Source organism: Chlorocebus sabaeus, chromosome 16, assembly GCF_047675955.1.
Source record: "Chlorocebus sabaeus isolate Y175 chromosome 16, mChlSab1.0.hap1, whole genome shotgun sequence".
NCBI lineage: Eukaryota > Metazoa > Chordata > Mammalia > Primates > Cercopithecidae > Chlorocebus > Chlorocebus sabaeus.
In genome coordinates, this window is record NC_132919.1 from 61,472,464 (window position 1) to 61,487,682 (window position 15,219).

Sequence of the window (15,219 nt, forward strand, 5' to 3'; positions counted from 1 at the left end):
AAATTGGAAAGTATGTCTAAGAAATATCCTTGGGTCTCCTCTCATTTTCTTTCTGTTTGGTTTCATGAAACTGGGTTTATGGAACACAGAAGTACATGGTTTTGAGTTTATCATAGAATAATGAGGATTATTATAACGCAAAGTAAGTGCCCCTGAGTACACAGGTGCCCTCCTCAGCTAGGATCACGGCTCAGTAGCAGCAGGGTCACTGAAATGTGGGTGGGGTCAGGGCATATTTTCTCAGGCAGGTGGCATTTTTGCAAACTGGGGACATAGGAAGACGTAAAAAATTTTTACAAGAGCCCAACCCTTAACCATATTGAAGGAAGGCACTAAACAAAACATAGCATCTTCAGTCCCGATTAGTACCATGACTTGAGTCTTACACAGTCAGAATACATGATTAGTCACATCGTGCCTCCCAGGAATAAGCCAAGTTTATTTTCATGTGTGCAGGAAAATCCCAGAGTTAGCAATGTGGTCCTAAAATAAATTCCGCATTTTAAAGGAATAACTGCTTGCATGTGGGAGGCGGCACTCAGCTCTTTCTTGTCTCCTAGATGATGTCCTATGGGGGGCTGGGTCAAGGTAGCCAGAAAGTTCAACCAATCAAACATAAATGTCCTATTTATCTTAATGGGATTTTAAATCAAAGATGAACGACGGACATTTAGTAGCACATGGAACCAGTAAACATGACTCCCACACCCCTAATGAATTGGAACGGGTTACGATAGGAACCCAGGCTGTCTTGGATCCTCACAGGGTCTTCAGTCCATGGACTTCCAACTCTTTCCAACTTCCCCATCCACACATTAGTGGATTCCAAGAAACATAACAGTCTTTTCTAGAATCTCACCTACCCTTGATTTTGTCTAACCCAAGATGAGACCCGGAGGCTTATCCTGAGAGATGAACTAGGAACTAAGCCCCCAAGAGACTGGTTTTGTCCCTCACAGTTCTGCTGAATCTTCAGTCCATCAGCCCAGGACCTGTTGAGTTTGCCTTAAAACAGAAGTTCTCCTCTTGTCTTACCTATTGCTCAGACTTTAGCAAGATCAACAAATCAGGGACATACCCTCCCAGGGACACAGAAGACTTCACTGTGGACCTCATCAAGGCCTGTTGGTAATACATGATCTGGAAGAGACGCAGTTGTCAGAAGGTGTTCAACCCCCCACCCTTCAGTGTCACTACACACAGCCCCCAAACCCAGAAGCCATTTACCCACAGCTGCACCCATGCCCAAAGCCAGTCCCCTCAGTACCAGTGGGTCAGGCCCACGGTGGACAGATGACCACAGACTTCAAATCAGTGGCCTCCTTCAGCCATTATGTATTAGTCTGGGAAAAAGCATGAGCAGAAAAAAAAAAGTTGTAAGGAGCATTCAACTGAGACACGGGGACAAATACCTGATTTTTCCCTCACGTGCCTCTGGCTGACAGAAGCAGAGAGTGGTCCCCACCACAGGTGACATCCTTAAACTTCCTGATTCTGCAGCATTGGCCAAAGCAAGTTATCCCCTCCTCAACCACCTTCTTCCACGTTCAGATAGCTAACCGCACATCCCACCTCAATGCCCAATGCTTCCCAGGACTCTGTCTTGGGCCCCAGACATAAGATTTGCCAGAATAGGCAGTTTGGCACCTTGGGTACATTCTGGCCCTGTGATGATAGGCACAGGGGCCATGCTGGGGATGTAGAGTCTCTACAGCCTGCAGCATTTGTTCCACAGTCCTCTCTGGCCACCCCTCAGCTCTGTGCCTTTGAGGGGTTTTTCAGACCCAGCCAGAGCTTACAAAAGATGCTTCATCACTCTGTGCCATCCATGAATTTGGAAATAATTGTTTGAACACAGCACATGGTTTTCATTTCATTACCAAGCGCAGAGGGTAAAGCAAAGTACATATAATCTGTCAGAAGATTTAAAACCATTCTTCACTGGAAGTGGAAGACTAATTACCTCTTTTTTGACAGCAATGACTGTTTGTTTCTGTAAAACAAAGAAACAAAACCATTAAACAGATGTCATGAAATCATTACAGCTCAAACACCCATTTGAAAAATAAAAATCCTTCCCCATGAGAAAAATGCCCATTATTGTCTTTCTTAAAAGGTAGGATTTCCCTGTTTCTACTGCCTCCACTCTATTCTATGTAACCCCTGTGGAATAAATACCAACTAAGAGATTTGGCAAGCAAAGGAGCAGAATTTGGCACTGTAACTTTGCTTGCCTAAAGGCCAAGATGAATTAAGGACTAAGTTTGGGATTGGTGCCAATTTAGCATAGTGCCTACAGAATGATCTGTAGAGTGAGAGATAAAGATTCCCATCTGAGATATGGATTAAGAGAAAATGGGGAAGGCCAGGTGTGGTGGCTCAAGCCTGTAATCCCAGCAGTTTGGGAGGCTGAGGAGGGAGGATCGCTTGAGCCCAGGAGTTCGAGACTAGCCCAAGCAACATGACAAAACCCCGTCTTTACTGGAAGTATAAAAAGTTAGCCAGGCATGGTAGCATGCACCTGCAGTCTCAGCTACTTGGGAGGCTGAGGTGAAAGGGTCGCCTGATCCTGGGAGGTTGAGACTGCAGTGAGCCATGATCATGCCACTGCATTCTAGCCTGAGTAACAGTGCAAGATCTTGTCTCAAAAAAGAAAAAAAAGAGAGAGAGAGAGAGGAGATAGAAAAACTAGCACAGAGCTTGGGTGTTGGTTTCTTTTGTTATGGGGAGAGCTCTGAAGCAATGGTGAGATGCATTCCTCAAAGAGTCATAACAATTTGACCAATAATATAAGTTGAAAAATAAACCAATGTTACCCAAAATAAAGCACATAATGGAAAGGCTTGAGGCCAGCATGCACTGCGTGCACAGCTCCAAGAGGGGCTTCATGTTCAGGCTCTTAGAAGCTCCTGGAAGCCATTCAGATCTATCTCTGGCTAAAATACATAGATCTGCAGTTGCAGTGGGCTGTGCTTCGTCTGTGCTGCTTTTCTGCTCCACAGAACTCTTGGAGGTTGGGCAAGGTGGTGATCCCAGCCTCAGTTCTCCTGGGTTTGGTTGTGTCCAGGGGCTGGTTGGTACTGACTCTTACACTTCAAGAGGAGCCTCTTTTTTGTTGTTGTTTGTTTGTTTGTTGTTGTTGTTGAGACAGAGTCTCGCTCTGTTGCCAGGCTGGAGTGCAGTGGTATGATCTCAGCTCACTGCAACCTCCACCTTCCAGGTTCAAGTGATTCTCCTGCCTCAGCCTCCCAAGTAGCTGGGACTACAGGCATGCACCACCACGCCCAGCTAATTTTTGTATTTTTAGTAGAGATGGGGTTTTACCATGTTGGCCAGGATCATTTCAACCTCTTGACCTCGTGATCTGCCTGCCTTGGCCTCCCAAAGTGTTGGGATTACAGGCGTGAGCCACCTTGCCCGGCCTCACGCAGAGCCTCTTAATTCCTGCCTTGCTAATATCCACGCTGCTTAAGCCCCCCAAGTCTTCACTTGGAAAAGAGTCGTAAGTCTGAGGAGGCCACTACTTCCTTTGAGCCAGTCAGCAAAATAAACACTGGTCCATGAGCCCATTGAAAAGGAGTAAAGGAGAGTCCAATCTAGACTGTGATATACTCGTCTCTCCTTTCTAACTCAGGCTGGGTTTCATTTTGCTTCCCTGGATTGCTTTTCTATCATTGCTTTTCACAAGAAATCTTTTTTCCTGCATAAGGGATTAGGAAGAGTTATCTCAGAAAGGTAAGGCTCATGTAGTTCTTTATGTTTTAGGCTCTTATACATCCTGACTTGCTCCTTCATAGCACTGATCACCATTTGAATTTTATCCTTATTTGTGTGACTCTTTGTTCAATGTATGAACCAATATGAAGGCACCATTAAAGGCAGGGGGCCATGTCTATCTTCCCTAGCACAATGTCCGATGCAGAGTAGATGCTCTGTAAATATGTAATAAATGATGACTTCATTGTGCTTGGGGGCCTAGAATAATGGGGACATTTTCTAAGCTTAATAGCATTTTTTTCCACTAAAAAATGGAAAGCACTCCCCAAATGATCCAAATGCATTGGCAACCATACTTATTTGATCCCATTCTCCTCCAACATAAGGCACTGTTTTAGAAGATGCACATTTCAGGTAGAAAAGGACCCTGGGGCCAGAGTGGACTTACATTCAAATCTAATACTGTATAATTACTTCCTTCTGTTGGAGCCTTGCTGGAGTGGGTTATTCAGAATAGCATCTACTGGTCTATGCCCTCTGCTCAAAGGGGGAGCTGTACTTTTACATAATGATAACTGCCTAGCAACTACTGTGAAGCAATTTACACTTCTTTGAGCCTTTACAAAGCTTAAGGTAAGGAGATTTTATTATACTCATTTTTAGCTGAGGAAACAAAGCTCCTGAGAGGTAGTAAGTAACCTTCTCAACACCTCCTGGTCAGTAATTGGATGGGCCAGGATTCATATCCAGCTCCTCCCTTTGCAAAGCGGAAGAGTGATTGTTGAGAAACACAAACTAGCTGATCCTGTTCACTTTCTCCTCCTAGCCTGCTCTCTTCCCATTCCTTCCTTGCCCTGAAGCTGAGAGTGCTACAGGATGGAATGACTCTGTCCAGTGACTTAATTTAAAATGTAAACAAGGCCGGGTACAGTGGTTCACGCCTGTAACTCCAGCACTTTGGGAAGCTGAGGCAGGCAGATCACCTAAGGTCAGCCTGGCCAACATGGTGAGCCCCTCATCTCTACTGAAAATACAAAAATTAGCCAGGCATGGTGGTGCACACCTGTAATCCAGTTACTTGGCGGCAGGGGGAGGAGGGGGCGTGGTGGTGGAGGCGGGAATGATGCAGGAGAATTGCTTGAACCCAGGAGGTGGAGGCTGCAGTGAGCCGAGATCATGCTATTGCACTCCAGCCTGGGCGATAGAGCGAAACTCCATCTCATAATAAATAAATAAATAAATAATATGTAAAGCAAAAGTGAATTAGAGCCTAACACAAGACAAACACAAGTACCAGAAACACTCTGTCCTAAACACTCATGATGGTGAAGACCAGAATCATTCTAGGCCCATACTCAGCAGCCAGTGTCTTAAGTACCTCCAAGGAGTCCAGACCCCAGCATCAAGCTTTCCGCCTGTCGGTCACTGTTCTGCAGCCAGAACCTGGGGGCACAGGGCTCCTGAGTGGACGCACCCTGGCTGCCTGGTGTTCTCTGGGCCCTGCAGGGAGCTGTATTTGCAGGACTTTCTGCCATGCTCATTTCCATTCTGCCTCTAGGGGGTCTTCCTTTGGCCTAATATACTTGCTTCTAGGGTCATTATCTCAGTCTTCAGGGGTTTACAATTTGTATACTCCTGTTCACTTCATTTGATTTTATTCTCTCCCTAGGGCTCTGCCTCTGCGCTGTAGTTTGCTATTTTGTGTTCTGATTCCCAGAATTACCAGTTACCTTCTGGGAATGAAACTGCAGCCTACTCTCCATTAATAGGATTTGGTTGAAGGTGAGACTTTCCCACCTCTACCTTGGATTGTCCACATGAATTTTAGCTTGTATTTCTAGCTTTAAAAATAGCTGTCCAGGTTGCGTACGTTGAAGGACAGTGGCTGCAGAATGTGTGGCTTTGGCTAGATTGAAATCATGGCAGGTCCAGAAAATGATGCCCAATCCCAGGTACTAAAATACATTTCAACTTTTAGATGCTCACCAGTAGAATGAGTTGTGTACTGGCCACATATGGAGGCATTGCTTTGATGACCTTTCACTCCAAGTCAAGATCTAAAAAAACTCCAGTTGTGAAAGCAACATAATGGATTCTAAACTGTCTGTGCCTTCTCCATTAAGTTCTCATGCCTGGAGAAGCTCATGTCAACTTGTCATGTGATAATTCAATTTGTACAATAAATTATGAACCTGGAAATATTAGCCGTCCATGGGATCTGCTTCCTCTAGGTTGACATACAGGGATCTCTGCTCTTCTAGGAGTGCGTGCAGGGAGAGGACAGTGAGGGAAAACAGTCCTGAACTTCTCTAAAAGGTGAAGAGACAATTTGATTTGGAGGGAGTGGTGGAGAAGAGATTCAGGAAAGAGTATGGATGGTGATACATGCCTGTGGTCCCAGCAACTGCTGGAGGCTGAGGCCAGAGGATTGCTTGAGCCCAGGAGTTTGAGGCGGCAGTGAGCTAGGATGGCACCACTGCACTGGAGCATGGGTGACTGAACAAGGCCTTGTCTCAAAAAAGAAAGAAAGAGAGGGACAGATAGAAGGAAGGGAGAAAGGGAGGAAGGGAGGAAGGGAGGAAGGGAGGAAGGGAGGAAGGAAGGAAGGAAGAAAGGAAGGAAGGAAGGAAGGAAGGAAGGAAGGAAGGAAGGAAGGAAGGAAGGAAGGAAGGAAGGAAGGAGAAAGAAAGAGAAAGAGAGAGAGATAAAGAAGGAAGGAAGGAAGGAAGGAAGGAGGGAGGGAATGAAGGAGGGAAGGAAAGAGAGAAAAAGGAAGGAAGGAAGGGAAGAAGGAAAGAAGGAAAGAAAGAAGGAAGGAAAGAAATAGAAGTATATGGGCTTTGGGGGTCAGACAAAGGTTAAAATCCTGGTCCTACCACTTCCTGGCTATGACCTTGGATGAGTTGCTCAGCATCTCAGAGCCTCTAATTTCTCATTTGTAAAAGGAGAATAGAAAAAAAGAGGGACTAAATGAGATAATAGACATAAGGTGCCTGCTGCATAACAGAGACCCACACACAGAGCCTACTCATTAGGGCTACTACACTACCACTGAACATGTGCATGGCACAATTTTAGCCCTCGTCGTAAGATACAACGCAGGATTCACAGGCAATATTTGGGACCTACTTATGTGAAAAAGATATTCATTGCTTATCTGAAATTCAAACATAACTGGGAATCCTGTATTTTTATTTGCTAAGTCTTGCAAAACTACTATCAATATTATTATATCTTAGCCGAAGGCAATAAGAAACATTATGTTAAAGTGAAGTTGTTACAAAAAAAAGAGTACACACAATTCTAAGCAACTCAAAGAAAACCACCTCATGATAAAATAAGAAATAAGGGGTTTTTTTCCAGCCTGGCATTTACACACAACTTCCCTCCTTTCTTAGCTGCCAGCCCTCCTGGAGCAAAGCCACTTCTTTATGCCTCATCTCAGCGACACACTTTGCTACAGGAGGAAGATTCCACCTAAGGAATCTCTGGATTCTTAGCATTCTAACAACATCTCATTTTTCCCTTGCAGAGTTGCCCAAATAGGGACACATCTAGACTTGTTGTTTACATAGCTCTGGGCTGGCTGACAGGTGAACCCGGGATGGAGGCTGCAAACAATTATCACGGGGCAGGAGGGGTCAGGCCACCGGCAGGAGTGCAGGAGAGAAATAAGGAAGGACCTTGGGAATGGGTAGCTGGGCAGGTATCTGCAGAGAAACACAGGCGCGGGGCCGAGAAAACCACGGAGCCAAAGGCGAGATGGGGAGAACCGTGAGGAATCAGGCAGCACTGGCATTGAGAGCAGAGAGGGATCTAAAGTCAGAAACCGGGAGATCCAGAAACACAAGGGGTTAAGGCAAAGCAGGCAAGAAAAGAGATGGGGCTGGGCGCAGTGGTTCATACCTGTTGTAATCCCAGCACTATGGGAGGCCAAGGCAGGTGGATCACTTGAGCCCAGGAGTTCAAGACCAGCCTGGGCAACATGGTGAAACCCCGTCTCTACTAAAAATACAAAAATTAGCCAGTCTTATAACCTGGTCTCAAAATAAATAAATAAAGGCCAGGTGTGGTGGCTCACATCTATAATCCTAGCACTCTGAGAGGCCAAGGCAGGCGAATCACCCGAGGCCAGGATTTCGAGACCAGCCTGGCCAAAAAGGCAAAACCTTGTCTCTACTAAAAATATAAAAATTAGCCGTGCATGGTGGCACACATCTGTAATCCCAGCTACTCAGTAGGCTAAGGCACAAAAATCATTTGAACCCAGGAGGTGGAGGTTGTGGTGATCCGAGATTATACCACTACACTCCAGCCTGGGCAACAGAGCAAGACTGTCTCAAAATAGATAGATAGGTAGGCAGGTAGGTAGGTAGGTAGGTAGGTAGATAGATAGATAGATAGATAGATAGATAGATAGATAGAGACTTTTTTAAAAAATTAAGGGGGTGCAGCTGTCTAAGGAGTCTTGGATTCAAGACTGTGATCATGAGAAGTAAATAGCCATCCAGCCAGGTACGACCTCATCAGGTAGAGGTAGAACTGCTTACAATTTACAAGGCTCAATGCAAAATAAAAATGCAGGTTTACTGTTCAGAAAAAAAAGTGTAGATAATTCTGAGATGGTAACAGAACATTAAACCAAACAAGGGTTCTTCTGAGGGTGGGGTCTTGGGCGGCTGTACAAGCTCCCTGCCCATGAAGCCGGCCCTAGGTGCAGGACATAGGCCTTGCTGGATGGAAAGGGGAGCAGTGGTGGTATCAGGGAGGTGCATGAGCTACAGAATTGGAAACACGTAACTGAATCCTGGCTGGGTCACCTTGGGCAAATGGCTGTGTCTCTCTACTTTGTTTTCTCCACGTGAAAAAGGAAACTGACATTACCTCTGTTAATGGATTTCAGGAAATCCAGAAAAACTTCTAAAAGCCACAATAAAGACATTAGAAAACGTCAGGCAGGTTGTGGAGTGGGCTCTGGCGGCCATCAGCTGAGGTTCAGATCCTGGCTTCACAACTTCTCAGCTGTGTGTCCTTGGGGGAGCCAGCCTCTCTCTCGGCCTGCTTTCTCAAATGTGAAACAGAGGTCAATGTGGCCATCTACCTCATAACGCAGTAGCGAGTCTTAGCTGAGTTGTGACAAGGGGTGATGCACTCAGCTCCGTGCCTGGCACGCAGGGAGCTGTCAGCAAACATCAGCCCCTTCCCTTCCCTCAGCCAGCCATGGTCACACAGAAGCCACAAGAAGAAAGCAGTTTGTCCCCTATTGGTGGGAGCATATGGTGTGGGAGGGGGTGTTGCTCACTGAGGGCTGCAGGCTGAGCACCTCTGCAGAGCACAGTAGTTTATACTGCCGGGCCATATTTCTGCCTTTTACCGAAAGATCTGTATACTCGCCAGTGTAGACTGAGGTTCTGAGCAGCTGCTTATTGGAGTAAGCGGAGAGATTGAAAGTGGCATGTAACCCCTCCTTCCACCTCCAACCAGAGGAGACGTATGAGAAGGTGAAGAGGTAGAAGGGGAAACCGGCTAGGTACAGCACCCTAACATGGAGTCTGAGGTCTACAAGTTCCACAAATTCTCTCTCACAGCATGACAACATTTAGAATAACACCAGCTGTGTGTGGAGTGTCTCTATGTGTTGATTAGCATTCTGGACACTACACATAAGTGATCCCACTTAATCCTCTGAGGAAGGAACTAGCACGCTTCCCCTGTTAGAGATGAGGAAACTGAGACTGTGCCTCAAGAAAGAGCTCGCCCAGGATCACGTGGACCGGAAGTGGCAGAGTTGGAGCTCAGGCCTATGTCAAGGATCTCTTCAGCACCCGGCACTGCCCTCATCCCTAAATGATAGCAGTGACCCTGCCATGAGCAGCCCCTGCCCCCATCACCTCCTGGGGTGGAGGACTTGGAGGCTCCATATGCCTCAAGGTATTGGAGCTGAAGGAGGACTCACTTCTAGAGTGTGGTCCCAGCCCCTGGCCAGTCCCTCCCAGCAGCCATCAGCCAGTGGGAGTGGGCCACCCAGGGCCCGAGACACCTGCCAACCTAATAAGCTTCCTCCTTGTGGTTGACGGTTACTTCCCTCTATTTGGGGAAAACAGATACATCTTCTCAAGAATTTACTCATTCTTGAAATGCAAATCAAAACCACAATGAGATACCATCTCACACCAGTCAGAATGGCTATTATTAAAAAGTCAAAAAATAACAGATGCTGGCAAGGAGAAAAGGGAAGCTTATATGCTGCTGGTGGGAATGAAATGAGTTCAGCCATTGTAGAAAGCAGTGTGATGATTTCTCAAAGAACTTAAAACAGAATTACCATTTGACCCAGCAATCCCATTACTAGGTATATACCCAAAGGAATATAACTCATTCCATCACAAAGACACATGCATGCCTATGTTCACTGCAGCACTATTCACAATAGCAAAGACATGGAACCAACCTAAATGCCCATCATTGGTAGACTGGATAAGAAAATGTGGTACATATACACTGCAGAATACCATGCAGCCATAAAAAAAAAATGAAATCTTGTTCTTTGTAGCAACATGGATGGAGCTAGAGACCATTATCTTAACCAAACTAATGCAGGAACAGAAAACCAAATACCACATGGTCTCACTTATAAGTGGGAGCTAAACACTGAGTACACAAGGACACAAAGAAGGGAACAACAGACATCCAGGCCGAGTGGAGGGTGGGAGGAGGGAGAGGATGGAAAAACTACCCATGAGTACTATGCTTCTTGCCTGAGTGACAAAATAATCTGTACACCAAACCCCTGTGACATACAATTTACCTGAAATGTAATCCCTGAACCTAAAATAAAAGTTTAAAAAGAAGGATTGATGGCTGGGCACAGTGGCTCACGCCTGTAATCCCAGCACTTTGGGAGGCCAAGGTGGGTGGATCACCTGAGGTCAGGAGTTCGAGATCAGCCTGGCCAACATGGAGAAACTCTGTCTCTACTAAAAATATGAAAAAATGAGCTGGACGTGGTGGAACACACCTGTAATCACAGCTACTCTGGAGGCTGAGGCAAGGAATTACTTAAACCCAGAAGGCGGAGGCTGCAGTGAGCCAAGATCGGGCCACTGCACTCCTGCCTGGGTGACAGAGTGGGACTCCATCTCAAAAAAAAAGAATAGAAAAGAGGCTGGGCGCGGTGGCTCAAGCCTGTAATCCCAACACTTTGGGAGGCCGAGGCGGGTGGATCATGAGGTCAGGAGATCGAGACCATCCTGGCTAACACGGTGAAACCCCGTCTCTACTAAAAATACAAAACAATTAGCCAGGCGTGGTGGCAGGCGCCTGCAATCCCAGCTACTCAGGAGGCTGAGGCAGGAGAATGGTGTGAACCCGGGAGGCAGAGCTTACAGTGAGCCGAGATTGCGCCACTGCACTCCAGGCTGGGCGACAGGGCGAAACTCTGTCTCAAAAAAAAAAAAAAAAAAATAGAAAAGAAAAAAAGGAAGAAGGATTGATTCCTTCTCAAAATGACGTCTCTTCAAACCAGCTCAGGCACTGTGAGTTCTCTGAAGTGAGACAAAAATCCAAAGCCTCTGCACTCCCAGGTCTTCATGGAGATGCTTCGTGCTCCTGGCAACCCTCTCCTCTAAGGGCAGATTAACCCAGGAACACAGGGGACTCGCAGACAGTGGGAAATGCTGCAGATAGATAAACCACAGCATGCTGGGGCTGGCTGAGGGGAGGGCTGGAAGGGGCTCTGCATGCATGAGAATTGCAGTTCTTTATTCTTCTTAATACTTTTTATTCCACAGCAGCCAGAGTGCACAGGAGAAAGATAGCTGGGAAGAGAGAGAGAGAAAGACAGAGAAGATAATGGTAAGCAACAGCGGAGACATGGCCGATATCACACCCCACCATGGCAAAGGCACCCTCTGTCGCACACCCAACCTGCCCACTGGGCTCTGGGCTGAGAGTGTTGCCAGTATCCACATCCACAAGAAATGGGCTCTGAGGGCCAAGGGGCACAAAGATGCCTCCCCAGTAAAGACAGTAATCTGGTCACCCTCCTCGGAAGTCACATCCAGGATGGAGCAGCTCAGCTCCTTAGCTTCCCTCTCAAATGGATGAAGTTAAGGTCATGCCTAACACCCTCAACACACACACACACACACACACACAGCTGAGCAGTATCCTGGCTTGGGTCATGGATGGGTGCCCCTTGGTGCCCCACCCACTATGTCAGAATGAGTGATGTGCTTTCTGCCTCCACCCTCTCTCTCCTCCCCAGGAAAGAGGTTTCCAGAGCTGCTAGTTAGCCATAAAAAAAAAAAAAAAGCAAACCTTCCACCCAGGTTCAGTCTTTTACTCGAGGATTCTGTTTCCATGGCAACCAAGCCTACAAGGCCTCAGCAGTGATCTGTTATCTGACAAGGGGAACACAGGAAAGGCTGCCCTGGGAATAGCGGCGTTAAGGCTGACTGCGCCCTGTGTGTATCAAAGGAAGGGTCTCTCCGGTTTGTGGACAAGAGACCTAATGATTCTCCCGGTGACACTCTCCAGGGAGCAAAAGCAAACACTGTCCCAGAGCTGCCTTGCCAACATTTCTGGCTCCTTTTTCTTTCCCCTCCCACTTCCACCCTCCTCCTTCCCCTGCACACCCCTACAGGTCCCCACTCATGCCTTAAGGCTCTGCAGAGCCCTATAGATACACGCTAGGCTAAAGAGATGACGACCCTTGCTACCTAAAGACAATGTTTGACAGAAAGCAATGAACCCATCTAAGACCTGTTTAAATGGATCTAGGCTGGTTCATTGGAATCAGTGGTTCTCAGCCAGAGCAATGTTGATTCCCTCCTCAGTGTACATTGGGCAATGTCTGGAGATGTTTTTGACTGTTAGGACTGGGGCTTAGGTGGGCAGGGAGAGGAAAGGAGGTATTGACATCTCATGGGCAGAGGCCAGGGATGCTGCTAAACATTCTAAAATGCACAGGACAACTTCACCAAAGAATTATCTATCTGAGCCAGGCACAGTGGCTCACACCTATAATCTCAGTGCTTTGGGAGGCCAAGGCAAGAGGATTGCTTGAGCCCAGGAGTTCAAGACCAGCCTGGGCAACATTAAAAGGCACTGTCTCTACAGATAATTTTAAAAATTAGCCAAGCATGGTGACATGTGCCCGTGGTCCTAGCTACTTGGGTGGCTGAGGCAGGAGGATCACCTGAGCCCAGGAGGTCAAGGGTGCAGTGAGCTGTGAGCATGCCACAGAACTGCAGCCTGGGCAACAGAGTGAGACCCTGTCTCAAATGATAAATTAATTAAATAAATAAATAGAAAAAAAAAAGAATTATCTGGCCCAAAATGTCAATAGGACCATGGGCTCAACAGCTTATGAACTGTATTTCTTTTTTTTTTTTTTTTTTTTTTTTTTTTGAGACAGAGTCTCGCTCTGTCCCCCAGGCTGGAGTGCAGTGGTGCGATCTCGGCTCACTGCGAGCTCCACCTCCCGGGGTCACACCATTCTCCTGCCTCAGCCTCCCGAGTAGCTGGGACTACAGGCGCCCGCCACCACAACTGTCTAATTTTTTGTATTTTTAGTAGAGACGGGGTTTCGCCATGTTAGCCAGGCTGGTCTTGATCTCCTGACCTCGTGATCCGCCCGCCTCGGCCTCCCAAAGTGCTGGGATTACAGGTGTAAGCCACCGCGCCCGGCCTATGAACTGTATTTCTATAAATAAATAAATACTCATAGGACATTGGTTATCCATCACGAAAGATGGCCTATTTGAGGAAAGGGTATTTTTTTTTTTTTAAATGAAACCTGCTTGGAGAATCTTTACAAAGATCCCCCTCCACTGGGATATGAAAGAAAGTGTTAGATTCCAGGTCCTGTCATGGATTAAGGTTAAATGCAAAGCTGATTCAAGAGTTTTGAGGCTGGGGTCTACACTCTCCTCAGGATCAAGGAACTGGCTGAAAGTGTGTACAGAACGTCTGTCTGTGCATCTTTGAGTGGAATGAGCTCATAACTTTCATCAGATTTTCAAAGGGGGAAGTGACTCAGAAAAGTTTGAAAACCAGCCATCTAGATCCCATTAGCTCTTCCCTGCACTGTACAGCCTCTGTCTCTCTTCAATCATAATTTCTCCTTACCCAGCACCCTGCCATGGTCCCACTTCTCCTCCAGCCCTGAGTCCACAGAGCCCACAGTCCTCCTCTCTTTGGCAGTCTCAAAGGGGCGATATCGTTGCTCTAACAGACACGAATAGACGTGTGGACACCTTCCCAGCCCCAGAATCCGACCTAGGCCCTACCCAAACTATGCGGCAGAGACATACCTGGTTTACCTTGACTTCATTCGGATTGGTTACTCGGTCCAGGCCGTAGTCCAGCACATTGTCCATTCCAGGCTAAACGGAATAAAAACAACATAAGGATCATTACAGGGAGTCTCTGGTTTCTGGTTAACTGTGGGTCTCAGTTAATCTGCCAATTGTGAGATCCAGCTGAGAAGAACTTGTGGCCTAGCCCACAGGAAGTTCTGAGTGGGTGTAAACCCTCCAGGTGAGCTGTTGAGCTTCATGAGGGCTGTTCTGTCTCCCAATATCCCCAGTACCTAACATAGTGAGATGGAAGGATGGATGGAGAGAAGAATGGGTAGATGGGTGGGTAGGTGGATGGAAAAATGGACAGGTGGTTGGCATCCCCAGCACCATAGTGGGATGCATGGATGAGTGGATGGATGAACAGGTAAATGGGTGGCAGGTAGATGGTGGATGGGTGGATGAGTAAATGGATGGATGGATGGATGGATGGCCAGACAGATGAATGGCATTCTCAGCACCAGAGTGGGATGGGTGGCAAGAAGGAGAGAAGGAGAGGGGGATGGGTGGATGGACGGATGGATGAATAGGTAAATGGGTGGTAGGTAGATGGTGGGTGGGAAAATAAATGGATGGATGGATGGATGGGTGGATGTACGGATGGATGGACAGACAGATGAATGGCATCCCCAGCACCATAGTGAGATGGATGAATGGAGGGATGGAAGGATGGATGGAGAATGGATGGATGGATGGGTGGATGGACAAACAAATGAATGGCATCCCCAGCACCATAGTGAGGTGGATGGATGGAGGGATGGAATGGTGTATGAATGGATGGAGGGAGGGAAGGAGGGATGGCTGGATGGATAAATGGGTGGTAGGTGGATGGTGAGTGGATGGGTGAAGAGATGAATGGATGGACAGATGGATGGATGGATGGATGCATAGACAGACAGATGAATGGCAAACTCAGCACCATAATGGGATGGATAGACAGAGGGACGGATGCATGGATGAATGGGTAAATCGGTGGTAGATGGATGGTGAATGGATGAGTGAAGAGATGGATGGATGGATGGATGGATGGATGGATGGATGGATGGATGTCAAACTCAGCACCATAGTGGGATGGATACATGGAGGGATGATTGGATGAAGGGAGGGAGAGAGAGATGGATGGATGGATGGATGGATGGAT

At 47.0% G+C, this 15,219-nt stretch overlaps 1 protein-coding gene across 4 annotated transcripts in view; it reads right to left on the minus strand.

The window, feature by feature from the left end:
* Positions 1-15,219, minus strand: part of RGS9 (regulator of G protein signaling 9) — a 94,553-nt gene that overhangs the window by 35,241 nt on the left and 44,093 nt on the right. For 3 of the 4 annotated variants that reach the window (XM_008012065.3, XM_008012063.3, XM_037993632.2), the window contains exons 9-11: positions 14,034-14,105; positions 1,964-1,993; positions 1,079-1,140 (exon numbers count right to left, since the gene is read on the minus strand). In XM_008012065.3, the coding sequence (XP_008010256.1) occupies positions 1,079-1,140; positions 1,964-1,993; positions 14,034-14,105 (164 nt within the window). The remainder of the gene's footprint in view (positions 1-1,078; positions 1,141-1,963; positions 1,994-14,033; positions 14,106-15,219) is intronic. The other variant, XM_008012064.3, reaches the window with a different exon arrangement.